Source organism: Polistes dominula, unplaced genomic scaffold, assembly GCF_049000335.1.
Source record: "Polistes dominula isolate Pdom_NZ unplaced genomic scaffold, Pdom_raw_medaka contig_68, whole genome shotgun sequence".
Taxonomy (NCBI): Eukaryota; Metazoa; Arthropoda; class Insecta; order Hymenoptera; family Vespidae; genus Polistes; species Polistes dominula.
The window spans coordinates 321,225-339,774 of record NW_028301034.1 but is presented as its reverse complement, the minus strand read 5'-3'; the positions used below and the strand labels follow the sequence as shown (position 1 = coordinate 339,774).

General features: G+C 28.8%; 3 protein-coding genes and 1 long non-coding RNA gene across 10 annotated transcripts; 2 read left to right on the top strand and 2 right to left on the bottom strand.

Moving 5' to 3' along the window:
- Positions 1–801: 801 nt before the first annotated feature.
- Positions 802–7,531, top strand: CREG (Cellular Repressor of E1A-stimulated Genes). Its single transcript, XM_015333589.2, has 5 exons — positions 802–1,709; positions 4,596–4,750; positions 6,697–6,816; positions 6,905–6,986; positions 7,058–7,531. Exons 1-5 carry the CDS (start codon positions 1,397–1,399, stop codon positions 7,291–7,293), a joined length of 906 nt encoding a protein of 301 aa, XP_015189075.2. The 5' UTR covers positions 802–1,396; the 3' UTR covers positions 7,294–7,531.
- On the bottom strand, positions 1,711–4,601 carry LOC149031851 (uncharacterized). The gene is made up of 2 exons (XR_016177266.1): positions 3,469–4,601; positions 1,711–2,937 (listed from the first exon to the last, which is right to left on the bottom strand). It is a non-coding gene; the product is annotated as an uncharacterized LOC149031851 (long non-coding RNA).
- A 2,002-nt stretch (positions 7,532–9,533) lies between the features above and the next one.
- On the bottom strand, positions 9,534–12,180 carry LOC107065944 (large ribosomal subunit protein uL18). Its single transcript, XM_015320083.2, has 6 exons — positions 12,033–12,180; positions 11,430–11,615; positions 11,214–11,348; positions 10,807–11,009; positions 10,372–10,546; positions 9,534–10,130 (listed from the first exon to the last, which is right to left on the bottom strand). The coding sequence occupies exons 1-6, from the start codon at positions 12,033–12,035 to the stop codon at positions 9,936–9,938; spliced, it is 897 nt and encodes a 298-aa protein (XP_015175569.2). The 5' UTR covers positions 12,036–12,180; the 3' UTR covers positions 9,534–9,935.
- Positions 12,181–12,327: 147 nt separating this feature from the next.
- Positions 12,328–18,520, top strand: LOC107073117 (uncharacterized). 7 transcript variants are annotated; one of them, XR_016177264.1, is made up of 3 exons: positions 12,328–13,968; positions 14,464–15,005; positions 16,994–17,488. XR_016177264.1 is itself a non-coding variant. In XM_015333592.2 (3 exons), exons 2-3 carry the CDS (start codon positions 13,921–13,923, stop codon positions 18,189–18,191), a joined length of 348 nt encoding a protein of 115 aa, XP_015189078.1. In that variant the 5' UTR covers positions 12,328–13,340; positions 13,631–13,920; the 3' UTR covers positions 18,192–18,520. The 7 variants fall into 7 exon arrangements, 2 of the variants coding, with proteins under 2 accessions (XP_015189078.1, XP_089030646.1); XR_016177263.1 differs by having other exon boundaries at positions 15,136–17,488; XR_016177262.1 differs by having other exon boundaries at positions 14,464–15,346; positions 15,438–17,488.
- Positions 18,521–18,550: the final 30 nt, after the last annotated feature.

The following is an 18,550-nucleotide window of genomic DNA, read 5'->3' as shown; positions in this document are numbered from 1 at the left end:
TCCGATAATCTGTTTCCATTTAATATACATATTGCTTTACTTTGTGAAATTCATTAATTCTTGTCTGTGTAAATCCTATACACTCTGAAATATTTTACACATTATTGTATCATTAACTCTTATTAGTTATATGAGTTTATTCATCTTTGCAAAAATATAGTTTGTTGTCTAATAACACTATTTAATTAATTAACATTTAACATGTTAGAAGAAAAAAAATATTATCTGAAACATTACAGGTTATTAATTTATATATAGATGTTAGTATAGATGTTTGTATAAAGATATAAATTACATAACACATATGTTATTTATTTTAAATATAAATTAAACTTACTCTCTCTATCTCTCTCTCTCTCTCTATCTCTCTGATCTAATTTTGTAAGAATCGCCATGTATTGTATAAAAAACATAAGATAAAATAGTGAATAAACAAGTGTGATAGTATGTTATCATAAAGGTAATGTTTAACATGAAATATTATAAAAGGTAAAACATTTCTTTTTATATTTATGACAATTAACAAAATCTAAAATGGTAAAAATGTGAAAATTAATGAATTATTTGTTGTCATTATTTGTTACATTAATTAGTGCGCATGCGTATTTAATCAAAAATAAAGTATTTTTGGTAGAGGAAAGGTTTTCGGTTGGGATCAGTGAAGCCAGATCGCGAACATTTCTACCCCTTCTCTCGAGCCCAGCACGTCTCGCACACAATAAAATTTACGTGTCGGTGTGTCGGAAAACCGAAAGAAACCGAGAGAAGCCGAGGTAACTGCGCGAACAGAAGAGAAATAATACCCCCACCACGCGCCGCGTAGAAAACATGGACACAATAAGCATATAAACACATATATACACATAACACAATAAACACATATATACACAATACACATATAAACACATAAACACATATATACACAATACACATATAAACACATAAACACATATATACACATATATACACATAACACAATAAACACTATATACACATATATACACATATATACACAATACATATATTGTACAATGTATGTATATACAATGTGTATTGTGTCTATGTATTTCTCCGCGGCGCGTGGTGGGGGTACTATTTCTCTTCTGTTCGCGCAGCTAACCTCGGCTTCCCTCGTCTTCTTTCGGTTTCCCGACACACCGACACGTAACAATCCGTTGTGTGCGAGGCGTGCTGGGCTCGAGGGAAGGGGTAAAAATATTCTACTATCTGACTACATTGGTTGGGATCAGCAAACTTAACAGTCATCGCAGTTTGATTATCCGCGTAGAGATGTTCAAATTAGACGTGCGAAAATAAGAAAGAAAGATTTATTTCTCCTAAGCTTTATATTCGATAATATATTAGAGTTTTTAGAGTTGTTTTTCTAACTGTCATCATGATTAGTGCCAAAAGTATGAAAATAATTCTCCGAGCGACTATTTTTATCGCTTTATTGATCTTAATGATCGATGCGAAAAAATACAACAACAATGAAAATCGCGATGTATATCGAGACTGGCAAGAATTTGAAGAATTTCTCGAATGGAAAAAAATGAAAGGAAATGGAAATAAAATGTCGATTGATTTTAATGATAATTTTAATAATCCGGATTTCATAAAAAATTATGGAAAGGAAGATAGACGATCACAAGATCCACCTCCGGTCGATGACGCTGTTTTAATGGCAAGATTTATTGTTAATCAAGCTGGTACGTATTCATTAATGTTTAATAATATTTGTGTTCACAATGAATGATAACTTTGATCATTTTTTTTACATTTCAAACGATTATTTTTTTTCCTATGATTGTTTTATTGATTCAACACATCGACTATTATCTACGATTCTATTTATATCACGACATTAATTATTGTAATAACTGTTGTTATTTTTGATTCATTCAATTTTGAATTATTTTTATAAAGATTTTGTTAAGTTATGTCGAATAAATTTCAATTGAATTATCTATTATCTTTTTTTTTTTTTTAATACAAATATTGATCATTTTTGAAGATTAAGGGGTAAGAATACCCTATAATAATAGGGTAGGTAAAAATAGACCAGAGGGTCTAGAAATTTGAAAATATTGATTTTTTTTTTTTCATATTTTCAAAGCTTAACCTTTTAAGAATATGTCCTCAAGAGAATTTTTCAAAATTCAATTTATTTTTAAAGATATAGCTGTTTTAGTGACGCGGCATCCTATATCCTACCCTTATTACGCGAAACTTTGAACGCGTTTTTCTCGAAACTGTTTTTTTTGTTCACAAATGTCAAGATATCTCAAGTTCTATTAAACCGATTTGCTTGAAATTTGGTGAGAGTCTTCTCTATGCATTACTTTATCGTGCAAACTAAAATCTTACAAAATTTTCAATTTTTACTATTTTTAAAAAATTCGGAAAAGTAAAAAATGTGGTAAATATAATGTATCCTTTTTTCAACAGCTGTAATTTAGTGAGAAAAAAAAACTGTTTTCAATTCTTTTAGTTCGAACGATAGCAGCATTATTCTAAATTAATAATCCGTTTTAATTTTTTATTTCGGATTACCAGGAGAGCTGCAATCTTCACATTTGTCGCGCGCCGTTTTTTTTGGAACCCCCCACTTCATCAGCTGATATCTTTTTCAATTTTGAATTTTTTCACTATTTTTTTTTGTTCCATGTAGTCTCAAAATATTAATGAATATCTTGTAACATTATAGATAGTGAAAATATTATTCGTCTTTTTAAAAAGTACCTAAAATTCATGCCTCTAGACAAGCCCTTAAACGTTGAGTAGTTTCGTAGGTAATCGTGCGGTGAAACTTCTAAGTCATCGTAGAATTGTTTGAAACAAAAAATACAAAAGGAAAAATAAAACTTTTTCTTCAACAAAATAAACATTTTTCTTCAAACATCCGCCATTTTATTAGAAATTTTAATTAAGAATTGTCTGAAACAAAAAATACAAAAGGGTTAGCTTAAGTATGATGTTCCTGTGTACTCATCGCCGAGATATTTTAATTTTGCAATTAATTCTTTTTTTATTTCACCGAAAAATAAAACTTTTTCTTTAACAAAATAAAAATTTTTCTTCAAACATCCGCCAATTTGTTATAAATTTTAATTTTGAGAACAAAAAATTGGAGAAAAAGAAATTTCGAAACAAGCGTTTTTTTTTTTGCATTCTAAGCACCCCCCCCCTCCCCCTCCCCGCCCCCGTTAAGTAGAGAATATATTTATCGGTGTAATTTGAGTTGTTGAATATTCCAGCTTATTTCTTAATATTGACACAGTTTACAAGAAATGAAAAGAGATATCAAAACTATATGGATAATTTAACATTATTAGAATTAATATTAGTCTCGTGTGCATGATATTGGCATTCATTCAATTGTACGTTAAAAAATATCTAAATTTTGATCTTATGTTTTTACTTATTTCTCAGCTGTTACGAAAAAATAATATAAATGATGATGATTACCTTGAAAAGAAAAATATTATTATTCCAATTGTTCTTAATTAAATGTATATAATTAATTTCATCAGAATGATTAAAAGATTCAATAGATTTATTTATAATATCGCATAGTTTTAACAATTTCCTTATTTGTAATGGATTTCACAAGAGATTGTCCTTGATCGTAAGAAACTACCTTGAAAAGAAAAATATTATTATTCCAATTGTTCTTAAATGTAATATAATTTCATCAGAATGATTAAAAGATTCAATAGATTTATTTATAATATCGCATAGTTTTAACAATTTCCTTATTTGTAATGGATTTCACAAGAGATTGTCCTTGATCGTAAGAAACTACCTTGAAAAGAAAAATATTATTATTCCAATTGTTCTTAAATGTAATATAATTTCATCAGAATGATTAAAAGATTCAATAGATTTATTTATAATATCGCATAGTTTTAACAATTTCCTTATTTGTAATGGATTTCACAAGAGATTGTCCTTGATCGTAAGAAACTACCTTGAAAAGAAAAATATTATTATTCCAATTGTTCTTAAATGTAATTTAATTTCATCAGAATGATTAAAAGATTCAATAGATTTATTTATAATATCGCATAGTTTTAACAATTTCCTTATTTGTAATGGATTTCACAAGAGATTGTCCTCGATCGTAAGAAACCTTGCCAGTTATATCCTTATGCTCCTAAAAATAGTCAACTAGCACGAATACTAGCACTTGATATATCAGTTGACATTCGTCATTAATTGTAGATGATTTATTTGAAATTTAAAAGACAAATTTTAAAATATACATTTCTTTTCTTTTTTTTTTTCTTGAAAATAATTTTATCATTTTCTTTTGTTCTTTTTTTGTATTTATTACTTTTATAGTCTTTATCTGAAAAAAAAAAAAAAAAACACAGAAAAAACAATATCCATTTAGATTTTATCTCATTCGAGATACATAAATGCACGTAATCAAATATGATTTTATCAAACATTTAAAAAATGTCATTTTTATTTTCACGTTTCATTATTTTTTGTTTTTAAATGATTCTTTTCATTGAAATGATTTTCAAGAATTACGTTCGATATGTTAATTGTTTATTTATTAAAAAATTAATATACATATATATTTTTAGATTGGACCTCTGTAGCAACTATAAGCACACGAAAAGATATTGAATCGTTTCCAACAGTTAATTTAATTTCCTTTAGTGATGGACGATTAGGAAATGGATCTGGAATACCTTATCTTTATCTTACACCTTTGGACTTTACTGCAAAAGATTTAGCTGTAAGTTTCTTTTTTTACAGCTAAGTAATAAAATATGATTATTGTTAAAACTCAAGATAATAATCCATCATTACTTAATCTCCAATTGTCATAATACAAAATAAATCAAATATATACAGGGTGGGTCACCACATTTTACCACCTTGATTTCCGTTTTTATTATTACGCGTAGCAGACAATGTTTCACATGGAGTTGAATGGCTTTAAAAGGGGCTCATACTGATTGTACTTTTTTTTTTAGGTGGACTTGTCAAGGACATATAAAGGTCATTAATGTTTATTTAAATGGAATCATATATTTTTTATTGCATCATCTGATGCTCTTTCATATTCTTTACAAAAAAGTATTAACCTATTTATGTAAAAAAATTATTACTTTAGGAGATATTTTAATTTTTGTCTATTTACAAAAAAGCTTCAATATGGCGACCATTTGCTTCAGAACACTTTCTGAATCGAGAAATTAATGAGTCATTAATGTTTCTTAATGTATCTTATGTTATTTCCTTGCATTCATTGACGATACGATCCCTTATATTGGCATTGTAGTCGGAGGCTCAGCGTAAACTTTATTTTTTAAGTAGCCCAATAAGAAAAAGTCGAGGGGCGTTAGATCTGATGACCTAGCCGGAAAATGAAAAAGTTGTCTCTTTGAGTGAGAGCCCAATTACAAAATTCTAAACGTTTATAACAGTCATTTGCGGTCAGTTCTTGAACCTTTGATACATGATATGAATGATATTTGTGCTTTCTCAGTATGCGTAAAATGCTTTTGCGGCTAATTCCAGCTTGTCTTTCGATTTCGCGAGAGCTAACGGATGGATTTATCGTAACTGCGACTAACACTTCCCAAATCGTTGGATAGAACGGGATGGGCCCATTCATTTTCCGGCTAGATCACCAGATCTAACGCCCCTCGACTTTTTCTTATTGGGCTACTTAAAAAATAAAGTTTACGCTGAGCCTCCGACTACAATGGCCAATATAAGGGATCGTATCGTCAATGAATGCAAGGAAATAACATAAGATACATTAAGAAACATTAATGAGTCATTAATTTCTCGATTCAGAAAGTGTTCTGAAGTAAATAGTCGCCATATTGAACCTTTTTTGTAAATAGACAAAAATTACAAATATCTCCTAAAGTAATAATTTCTTTACATAAATAGGTTAATACTTTTTTGTAAATAATATGAAAGAGCATCAGATGATACAATAAAAAATATATCATTCCATTTAAAAAAACATTAATGACCTTCATATGTCCTTGACACGTCCACCTAAAAAAAAAAAAGTACAATCAGTATGAGCCCCTTTTAAAGCCATTCAACTCCATGTGAAACATTGTCTGCTACGCGTAATAATAAAAACGTAAATCAAGGTGGTAAAATGTGGTGACCCACCCTGTATTCGTAGGTTGCAATTTAAATAATGGCAACTATTTATTCACAACCGATACAAAAGAGTTACATGTTTGCACCTGTTACTGTCCTTCAAAGTAGTCACCAGCGTTGTGTAGAACCCGTTAGCAGAGCCTGTTCTGTTGAAGGTGCGAATGGAGCGGTCTACTGCCATGTCTCATCCAGTGTTACGATACGGTGTAAGAAAGCCTCTCATTTACGCTCATAGCGCTCCAAGTGCGTCTGAGCAGCGTCGTAACGTATCCATTTCTGCATTTCCGTCAATTCATGCGGAATCCATCGTGGCATTCGCTTGAGAACTGTTCCAGAGATTCGACAGGCAGTAGACCGCTCCATTCGCACCATCAACAGAACAGACTCTGCTAACGGGTTCTACACAATGCTGGTGACTACTTTAAAGGACAGTTACAGGAGAATACATGTAACTCTTTTGTATCGGTTGTGAATAAATAGTTGTCACTATTTACGTTCCAACCTACGTATATGACAAGTAATTAATCAATTATATTATGTTGTTGATTATAGAAAGATAATCGTGCTACACTTTTCATGACATTAGCTCAAGGAAATTATTGCAGAAGAAAAATATGGGATCCAATGGATCCACGCTGTGCAAGAGTAATACTTACTGGAAAAATCAAACCAGTTAGTGAATTTTTTTTAATTAAAATGTTTCAATTAAGAATTTATATTTAAATAAATATCTAATATTTTTATGATATAATATTTACAGATAAAAAATGAAAGTCCTGAGTTAGATGTAGCTAAAAGCGCTGTCTTTGGACGTCATCCTGCATTGGAGAATATGCCTGCAGGTATAATTATAAATTAATATATATGTCAGTGTGTTATAAATGAACAAATTTTCTTATAATATTATTTTCAGATCACCACTTTTATTTCGCCAAATTGAAAATAATATCTATCGCGGTTTTGGATACATTTGGTGGTCCAAAATATGTTAACGTAAGAGACTACTTACATCCACCAACACCAAATGTTACTGAAGAATTTTATAAACGTGTTCATACACAGCAACAAGATTATGCCAGTGATTCTCAAGAAGCATATAATATGAAACCAATGTCCAACTTTTTAAATCCAACTGTTCAAAATATCTAAATATCTATTATCTAAGTATAGATAATTTTGTATACTCATAGTATATTCTAAATGTAAAATTGTTTTGTATTTTGTACTTCTTAACATACTTGTATCACATTTAGCTAACATTTGCATGTATAATGATTAATATATTATTATGGGCTGTGATACAATTTGATAATACCTAATGTAAATATTTAATAATGTTTTCTTCATCACTTTATCAAATACATTAATAATATTTTTCCAAAAATCAGGAATAGTTACATAGTACAAGTTTATTTATTTTAAGATATATTTATGGTTAACCCATTACCTGCCATAAATACGAAAATGCAAAAAAAAAAGAATTAAATTAACTGTATAATGATATTTATACTCACGGAGGATAGATACCAGGAGTCCGAACGTAATGTTGAAAGAACGGTATCAATTTATGGGACAAGATATTTTGCCGGTAGAGCGCGTTACTTTTCACAGAGTACTCGTTTAAATACTTACGCGGGAAGTCTTGTTGCAATTGACAGCTCTGAAAAAGAAATATTTTAAGAAACGTGGAAGTAATATTATTAAAAAACTACACAAATGTAATAATCAATTATTTGTTAACATAAAATTTGGAATATTATTTTGAGGTTACTCACTTTTGGTGCTTTGAATAAAGCCACTTTTCCTAAATTCTCACTTGCCTTTCGGCCACTAAGGCAACCATAAACGGCACAACACTTTCCTTTTTTTTAATAAAAATAATTCTAAAAAAAATAAATTAATATTTTATATTTAATTTACATTATTTTTACATTTACGAGCCAGGTTAACTAGTCCGTATTTACGTGTAATAATAATAATAGTATCGGTACGTTCTGAATACTTGCGCAGCCGGTGGCAAAAAAGAGAACTATGATCGGGGTCAAAAATTGCTGCACGTTACATCGGAAGCGGTCCCCCAAAATTTTCAGCCAATAGCAACCCCAGCAATATGTATGGCGCGTCCCTCCTACAGGATCCCCATATATGTAATACTTCTATATGGACAGTTTCTATAAGTGGAAGCTGTTCCGACTAAGAAAGACAGAAGAATAACACTTTCTCTGTCCTCTGAGGTTCCAGCTCGGTTCTGCGCATTCTTTTGTGCGCAAAGGGGAAAGCAGCGGGTTATTCAAAACAGGAATGTTATTATAAAATTTTTTTTTTAATTCAATGCAAATTTATTTTAAAATACAAGATAATACTGAACAATTATTTTTTTACTGTTTAGGAGAATTTAAAAGAATAATTTTATTAAAAAGAAGAAGTATTTTTGAAATTAAAAAAAAAATAAACCTCACTCAAACTATTTTTGTTTCTTGGAAATGCTTGTAAAAAATTTTAAATTATATCTTAAGTACTTGGACGTGAAAATATTAGTGAAATATAATAAAATAAAAAAATGTAACTAATCGTTTAACTGATACAAGTTTATTTTACACAAAAATTAGCATGCAGTTTGTTAATTTCTTATTGGTTATAAAATAAAATGAGTCTATTATATTTTTGCCGAACATAATTATCTTTAACTGATAATTTTTTGGCTTCATAAAAAAATCTTGTGTTTAAATATACTTCAATAATCCATTTATATAACTGATAACGATGATTATCAGAAAAATTTTGAAGTAAAACATGATCGTTCATTTCTTTATTATCAAACATTAGTCCTATTTTTCGACATATTTCATTTGTAACAATAGTTTTTATATTTTTGTTCAGTAATTCATGAGAACGTTGTCTAATTATTTTTTCTGAAGTCTTACAAATACTAATAACATCTTTCGATGGTATTTTAAATGGTCCTCTATTTTTGATAAGAGATAAAAGAGGCATAGATTTACTTGATTCATCCGAAATTAATTGATTTTAGCAAACAGGACAGAATATTATTTTAGAGACTCTGTGTGAAACATAACCCGCTATATATAGAACAATATTTTCAACAAATGGAGATAAATCCCAGCAATAACGAATATAATCGTGATCCGAAATATAGGGATTTTCAGTGTTTTGAAGCAAATCTGCATGTCCAATTTGGTCGTAACAATTTCTTGTGTTTGATGATACGTGTAAAATGTCTACATTGTCAATGTTGTATCGAAACTGTGGTTTTCAAGGAGAAAGTAATAGGATTATTTAAATTTGCCATTTTACGTGTTTCCGTATAGGAAAAAAAGTGAAAATTTCCACGCAGGGCCAGAAGGAAAAAATCCGAGTTCATGACCATATGCAACATATTCAATTTTATTTTCTTTAATTCATGAATACGTTAGTCTATAAAAAAATATAATTTTAAAAATAATACTGCAAGTAAGTTTGAAACTTTGTACAAATGTATTCTACTCTATTGCGTCGCGACGAGAATCGGACGTCACAACAGAAGCGTTTCAAAACGACCGCGCGTTTCTTCGGGTGGGTTCGTGACCAGTTCATCGAGGTGCCGTTAGCGTCACGGATTTTGCCTTTTTCTATGTAGTTCTCTGAATGGCTGCATAAGCAAACTTATTAAGTACAAACGCTTGTATTTATTTTTTCCACCCATGGCGCCTTCCCAACAAATATAAATAAAAAGTTACTAGCCTAGTAACTTAACCGTGTATGGGGGAGGTGTAACAATAATAATAAGCCTTTTACGCTTCCATTTCTTCCTTCCTCAATGTTTTGAGGAAAGATACTTTTTTCTGTGCCACCCGATTCTTCCTTTCAGATAGCGATACTTTTGCACGGTTCCACCTCCTCTTTAGAGGTTCTCTTTTCCTTAAGATTGGAACGTGTTCCGGATTAGCTCGTATCTCTTCGTGTGCTTTTTTATACATATCCTCAATCTGTTTAAGAAATTATTGTTTATTAGTGCAAAAATAAGATGTATTATTAAATTTGTAACAGATAAAAATTGTTAACATAGATTATGTTTTTAAATGCTTTTAAAAATACATTCAAACATTTTTAACCAATGTTTTTTTTTCTATTGTCCAACGGCGACACTACATAGCTTAAAATATCTAGTAGTAATTATAGTTGGACGAAAAAGTATCTAAAAAGTAATAATAATTATTATTTACTTACACCATCAGCACTAATTCCCTTTTTAATATATTGCGAAAACTGTTTTTTGTAAGTTTCATCATCTTCTTTCAAAATTTTCATATAATTAGCAACATGATTACCAACTATATGTCTTCTATGTACATCGGCTTTGAAAGTTTTTGATTCACTATCGTAACCGGGGAATCTTTTCGTACTGTACAATAAAAATAAAATAACGATTAACAATAAGTTTTAATGCATAAAAAGCTAAGATATAATTGAAAATAGTCAGAGACACTTTATAATCTTTTATGCCGTTGTAAAACTTATAAATTGCCATTGTAAAACACAATATCAAAAATAAGCTTTACTTTGACTCAGATGACGCGCACGTGTCAAAAAATCATCACAAACATATAATTATATGTATAACGGTTAACTAATGTAAATTTTAATTAATTTACTATCATTTACCTATGAGGAATATTAAGACCTCCATCTACGGCACCCTTCATTGCTCCAAATACTCTTGCACCAGTAGTGGTACGCATCAAACCTGTATCTAGGTAACATCTAAATGCCCCAGGTCCCTTATCTAATTCTTCGACATTGTATTCATCTCCTGTTACCTCTGTAGTGCCTGTATATAATTCATCCAGGCCTAACTTTTTAAGGAGCTGTATATAAAGAAAATAAATATATTTAATCAACAAGACAACATATTGAATTGTATTACATAATAAAATAATCAATTTATGTATCAGAATATAAATAGGGAACAAAATGTTTCTTCATTTTTATATCAAAGCGAGCTGAGTGGTTCATCATATGAATTTGTATAATATATACAAAAAAGAATTTGAGTAATAATATTTATTTACCCTTCTTGCTACTAATAGCCCTGTGCAGTAGGCTGATGCGTAGTTGGTGAGTCCAACTTTAATTCCGTATCTTGGAAGTTCATGACTGTATGCAGCACATACAATCTTATCTCCTTCAATTCTTGAATATGCAATCTATAAGAGATGCAGTTTTATGTTAATACTACATGTAAATTTTAAACATTGTCCAAATATACTATATTTTATTAAGCTTACTTGGCATGTGATATCCTTATTCGATAAACGAACAATTAATCTGTATTTTGGAGTATTGTATTTATTTTTGTCTTGAATTGTCAATCGCTTACGCGCATAATAATCTGTTTTGCCTTCACGACGCCTCTTGAATTTTACTTGATAACGCTTAAAGTATTGTTTGTTTTTGACTATTTTTACAAAACCCTATAAAAAAAATTGTAATTATTAAATTAATTTTTCAGAAACACACATGTGTTAAACGATAAACAAGTATGGTTAAGTTTATGTAAGATAAATTAATAACCCCAATAAAGTTTTATTAAATACAATTTAAAATTTAAAAATTTTAATCTACAAAATAAAATGTTGCGTATAGAGATTGATATTTTCAAATAATATTTTGTTTAACAATTATAAGTAAAATATTTCCATATGTTTAAAACAATATGAATATAAATCTAACACGTTTCTTATGGCCAGTAAAACTAACCCTATTCGATAATCATATAATCAATCATTATAAGAAGCATCCTTTGAGTTTTTATTTCAAAAATAATTTATTTACAAACTAAGAAACTGTAATTTTTGATTTTACTAATATTAATGATTATTTCCACTTACCATTTTTTATTACTTTTACAAATAAATAGCCGTCCCGAAGAGACCACGTTCTATCCAAGTGTCGGAACCACGGAAAGTGATCCAAGAGACTTTAGTTCGTCTGATCGACACTGGGGCTGTGCTGCCAGATCGTGGGTAAATCGTACCCTCTCCAGTGCTGTCAGATCGTGGGTAAATCTTACCCTCTCCCTGTGCCACTGTAGGATTGCACACAATGAAAGTTACACATGTCCGTGTGTTCGGGATGTCGAAAGAAGTCGAGTGTAACCGAAGTAGTAACGAGTGTGTAACGAGTCGCTTTCATAGTGTACCACTCCGGCGTGCCCGCCAACTTTGGAAGCTGTTCCGATAAAGTGAGACAGATAATGTCACCTTCTCTATCCACCGAGCTTCCAACTCAGTTCTGCGCACCCTTTGTGCGCATATGGGAAATAATAATAATTATTAATAATAATTAGTTGTTGAAAATAAAATATTGATAAATTAAAATCACAAATTTTTAAAAATTTAGGATTATTTTTCTGAATTATAATAATGAATAATACTGTAAACACAATTTTAACCACAAAATTATTCTCCAGTTTATGTCCCCACTACTGATATTTTAGAGAAATTTCAAGCATGCGCAGATTCGACAAAGTGTTTAGGAAGAGAGAGAAAATAAATATTGTCGGCACCGTAATGTTGGGACATTCTTTCCCGTATCAACTGCCCATATAGGAGTATTACATATATGAGGATCCCTAACAAGAAATAGAGATCCTATAAGAGGGATGCGCCATGTACATTGCTGGGGGACCGGAACTCGATTTTGCGCGCGAATGATTCAAACATTGAAATAATTATGAAATAATGAATTGCATCAAATACAGAAAAAAAATGAACTATATTTAATGATAATTAAAAATTTATATTAAAATAGAATAAGTTACACGAAAAAATTATTATAAATTCAAGCGGTCCCCCAAAATTTTCAGCCAATGGCACATGAGCTGAATATGTATGGCGCGTCCCTCCTACAGGGTCCCTAACAAGAAACAGATTACAGCGCCAACGTTGGTAGAAATTGGAATTACGTTCCGTCAAAAAATAATTAGTAACGTATCAACAAAAAACAATACCCCTTACTTTCTTTTTAGAAATTTTGTATCTATCAATATATCGTATATGTAGAACTTTCACAATCTAAGGCGCGGCATGGAATGTCATTAAGGGATTCAATATATATTCGAAAAGTTAACGTGTCCATTTAGCTGATGTATCATCACAATTCAAGAGACTAAAAACGTTATTAAATACGATTTCGATGTAATTATTATTATTAACATTTCGATTGAGATTCTATACGCGTTTCAAATATAAAATTTCCTAAATTGAAGTCACCTTGCTAATTGCGAATTAAACGTTCAATGACCGCGTACCTGATAATTTAAAGAAAAAGCGGGAAATTTAAAAAAAAAACGCGATAACATAAAAATCTGTTAAAAAAAAAAAAAGTGATCAAAGTATTGCATTGTATATATATTGCGTCGATAAAACAAAAAGAAAAGGATGAAGATTTTCGCAATAATGATTTTGTAATGTGTGGTATTCAACAGGTTGTACAATTCAGTAAACGAATAGAAAGAGTAAAGGATACTGGTTGATGAAAGCCTTTTGCGATATTCTTCTTATATAACAAAGCAATTTTGAATATAATGATAGTGAAGTAATAATAAGAAAATCGTATAAATCATTGAAGCAACTGATTTACGATCTTAATCGATATTCACGTTAAGTCTGATGTAAAAAAATAAATTAATAATATTTACGATCTTCAAATAAAGGCCATAAAAAAAAATGTTGTAAAAAATTGACGCAATAATGGACTAATTTCTCTGGATTAAAAATGAAGTGTTTTAGGACTTTTTTTAAACGTACCTGGCATCCGCAACAGGTAAGAACGACGACATATATATTTAATATTTCACTTCTATTCAATTTCCTATTTTTATTTTCAAATAAATATATCATATGATTAAATCATTTTTTAAAATCGTAATATAACAATATTCTTATAATTAATGATTATACCAGATGTTTAAAAGATAATTTATATAAACGTGTCTGTGTTATTTATGACTATACATAGGCCACAAGGTCACACACAAACAAGGAGAATTTCACATATGTTAAGATGTATAAATATTTCTACCATGAATATTTAATCGTGAACGTATCGTTAACGACTAAGGAAAATTAATTAGATTCAATCGTTTTGAAACAGCCGTTCGATTCAGGTGAAAAAAAAATTAAAACGGTACAATCTTTTTTTGTTTTGTTTTTTATAATAACGATGTTTATCGCGAACGCGCAACTTTTAAACGAATCTACCGTTATTTATTTATTTATTGTCAACCGGTTGATCTCTAATTAATTTATTGTTTTTCAGTTGAAACCTGAAACTGTGTTTATCATGAAAAAAAAGTCTATATTAGGAAAATTTAATTTCTTATTAATATTTCATCCAATACACATACGTCTGAAAAGAAACATAATTGATAAGAGGTACCAGAGGTCGAGGCAGATAAGGATTATTAAACTGCTAAACGGTTGTTCTCAACTAAAGAATTGTAGTTTTCCAAACACAGTGATCACAGCTTATTAACAAATTCTTTATAATTGAATTTTTTTTAAATTATAATGTACATTTTATATTCGTAATGTTGATAATGTTTCTCGTGACCACAGTCAAATTGATCTAAAAATCTTCAAACTGTAAAACAAATGAAATTTCTACACACACACACACATAAAATTGTGAACATCGTTATTATGCTAATGTAATCAAAAATGTGATTGTAATATTAATCGATATAGTTATTTCTATCGTTTGAATAATTACTACGTGATCGATAAATTAATGAAGAATTAAATGGAGAGATTGTCATCGTGTTGTTTTTTTTTCCTTTTGTTTATTAAAATGATATATAGGTACGTGAAGAAATATAAAATAGAGGACAATATGTATCTATTGTGATTTATCTCATTTTTTTTTTTTTATGAATACTTATACACATTAAGGTGGGTCAAAAAAATCAATTATTTTTGTTTTTTTTTCAAGTGCCACGGAAAAATGGGTTGCTAGACACCTTAAAACAATTCTCACCAAATATGAACTCTTCATTTTAATAGGAAGATCCTCCGCATCGCAGTTTTTTTATTTTTATTTTTTTTCAGTCTAATAGAATAAAATTCATACCTCATTATTTATTGATTGTACAGAAAAATGTTCTAGACGAATTTTGTAGGAAATTTAATGCTCTACAAAAAAGGTATCTTACATTTTTTCCGTAAACCTCACCATTTGGATGATATTGAAATTTGATAAGTTTGATTATTTTAAGACAAATTTCATTTTTGTAGGAAATTAAGTGCTCTATAAAAATGGTGTCTTATGTTTTGGCGATTAAATGAAGCTTTCAAAAGATATTCATCATCAAACTTTTTTGTTAAAGAGCATCGAAAAAATTACCCCACTTGCAACAAAAAATTGTTTGAAAATTAATAACTCAGTTGAAAATTGAAATAAAAAACTTTTTTATAACTAATTGGACATTTTTTTTTCTCTAAAACTGAAACATATCATAATATATTTATAATGAAAATTTTGCTTTTTTTTTTACTAATAAATAATTAACTAAGCGATAAATAATGTACAGTTTATTTTTTTTCAATGTAGACAAAGATACTTACACATAGAAAAAGTCTTGAAAAATATTTTGAAGTTTCTCAGTTGATAAAAACTAAAATTCGTGTAAATTTTCTCAAAACTTATAAATTCAATTGCAATTTTTCGAATATCTAATCAAAAACTTTTAAAATCAGTACACATGAAAGTTTGATGATGAATATCTTTTGAACGTTTAATTTAATCGCCAAAACATAAGACACCATTTTTATAGAGCACTTAATTTCCTACAAAAATTTGTATTGCGCATTTTATAATAGTCATTTATTGTCGAGTTATAAAATTCATAAACAAAAATGAAATTTGTCTTAATCCATTGACTGCCAACTACGAGATATCTCGTAGTGTGTGCTGCAATTTCAGATTAATTACAAATGGTCATTTACGTTAAGAATTATTAAAAAGGTTGAATAAAATATTTATATGGTGTAAAAAAAATTAATTATCAATTATTGTAAATACCATTACAATATTATATCAGTAACTTAATATTATTATATTTTTAAAAATTCAAGGCAAGTCGCTGTAAATATGTCTGCCAGTCAATGGGTTAAAATAATCAAACTTGAATATTCAATATCATCCAAATGGTGAGGTTTACGGAAAAAATGTAAGATACCTTTTTTGTAGAGCATTAAATTTCCTACAAAATTCGTCTAGAACATTTTTCTGTACAATCAATAAATAATGAGGTATGAATTTTCTTCTATTAGACTGAAAAAAAAAAAAAATAAAAAACTGCGATGCGGAGGATCTTCCTATTAAAATGAAGATCTCATATTTGGTAAGAATTGTTTTAAGGTGTCTAGCAACCCATTTTTCTGTGTCACTTGAAAAAAAAAAAAAGTCATTTTTTTGACCCACCGTAATACACATGTTTAAAAAAAATATATGAATGTATATTTCTCGAAATAAAACGATCACAAAAAAAAAACTTCCAATTAATTATTAAAATTAAAATAGATCGGTTAATTTTGAACATTATTTATTGATAATGGATTATATCGAGTATATAAGTAATGTAATATAAAAGAGGTCTAATTTTTTCTTATTTTCTTTTTTTTTTTTGAAATACTAATAAATTTATTCTTTATAAAGGCAAAATAAAAGGATAACGCATAAAAGAAAATATAATGTCGAATAGAAAAAGATCGATTTCATTTTGACATCGTTATAGAACTTACAAATGAATATCGAATTTTGAACCGATTTTCAGAAATGAAATTCTTAGTTCTAGTGAATACAGCCGCCTTTCAAGTAATATTTAATGATATTTCAACAAGGTATTAGCAATTTTAAGATATAAAATTGAGTAGACCCACAACGTTCGTGAAATTTTAATGCAAATGGGACAAATAATGGAAATACTTATGTGAAATATTAAAACTACACACACTGTTGACGTAACACATCATAATTGTAAATGTCTTTTTTTGATCAAAATACTTTCCATTGTACTTACTGTATAAATTTATTCAATGACGCACTAATGCATAATAATTATTAAACATTTAAATAGATTTGTAAATTGTGATTTTTTTCTTTTCTTTTTTCGTTGAAATAGAACTTTATTTACAGTTAATAATTATGTCATCGTCTAAAACTACGTGGGATTACCCATATTTTGATCCGACGAAAATAATGACCTCAATTTATCAACCGGCACCAATTCCTGAAGAATTTCTTCCTCGAAAAAAACCAATTCCAGATACCCACGTAATCCTATTTCCATCTTTCATTTATATGATTCTTAGAATATCATTACAAGTTGTATTCTTGTATAGTTATTCATGTAATACCGTTATTGAAAAAAAATTTGTTTGCATATTCCTTACTTGTTTTCTATCTTTAATTACAGTCTATACGCATAAAAAAAAAACAAAGAAAAAAAAATCAATCAACTAAAAATAGCTCAAACGTTTGTGTAACAATCTAAAAAAAAAACAGCAATCTATAAATAGAACTTATTTTAATGTCTTTTTTAGTCTTTCGCAAAAAAAAAAAAAGAAAAATAAAGATTTTACAGATAAAAAATGTATTTAGTTATTTACTAACGAATATTAGGGAAATATTTATTATTATTATTATTATTATTGTTATTATTATTATTATTATTATTATTTTTACAGATAAACAACAATAATTCGTCGTCAATATTTGAAAGTATTAAAACAAATGTTCAAAATACCAATGCAATGGAATTAAAAGAAGTGGACGTGGTCCCACCGACACAGAGTGTCGCAACATTGACAGTTGTGCAACCAGGAAGTATACCATGTCAAAATAGTGGTTGCAAAAACTGGGGAACCCGTGGTGTACCAGAAAATCCCTGGCATGAACTCAAAACTATATTTCTTGTTTCTATTATTGTTACATTAATTTTCTGGATAGTGATTTATGCGTTATTAGCACAATATAAGATATTCTGATGAACAATATATGGGAACATGATGAACAGCATGGACGACGAAATCTAAATTGATTGAAATTCTTAGTACGAAAAAAAAAATACTTAATTATTCATGCGCTCAAATGAAAGATTAATCTGATGTATAATTTGACTGTATATATTAATTATTAGAAATAATTATATTTGATATATTTATGTATATATACTTATGTAATCATTAGATTTTAATATAATATTCGTAATGAGCAATACTCGATGATTTTAAAATCATTACTTTTTATAATTATAGCTGTAAACAAACGTTAATCTTTGAAATATTGTTATAATAAATAAATATGATCTTTTCGAGTTAGTTAGTTATTTTCTTCCTATAATAAC

Excerpts from the sequence above, each read along its gene's own strand:
- LOC107065944 (XM_015320083.2), bottom strand. Across the intron at positions 11,349-11,429 it reads ATAAGGATATCACATGCCAA|ATTGCATATTCAAGAATTGA; the intron begins GTAAGCTTAATA and ends CATCTCTTATAG. Across the intron at positions 10,547-10,806 it reads GGTCTTAATATTCCTCATAG|TACGAAAAGATTCCCCGGTT; the intron begins GTAAATGATAGT and ends TTTATTGTACAG.
- LOC107073117 (XM_089174520.1), top strand. The coding sequence starts at position 17,350 with ATGTCATCGTCTAAAACTACGTGGGATTACCCATATTTTGATCCGACG. Across the intron at positions 17,479-17,891 it reads AACCAATTCCAGATACCCAC|ATAAACAACAATAATTCGTC; the intron begins GTAATCCTATTT and ends TTATTTTTACAG.
- CREG (XM_015333589.2), top strand. The coding sequence starts at position 1,397 with ATGATTAGTGCCAAAAGTATGAAAATAATTCTCCGAGCGACTATTTTT. Across the intron at positions 6,817-6,904 it reads TTACTGGAAAAATCAAACCA|ATAAAAAATGAAAGTCCTGA; the intron begins GTTAGTGAATTT and ends TAATATTTACAG. Across the intron at positions 6,987-7,057 it reads ATTGGAGAATATGCCTGCAG|ATCACCACTTTTATTTCGCC; the intron begins GTATAATTATAA and ends TATTATTTTCAG.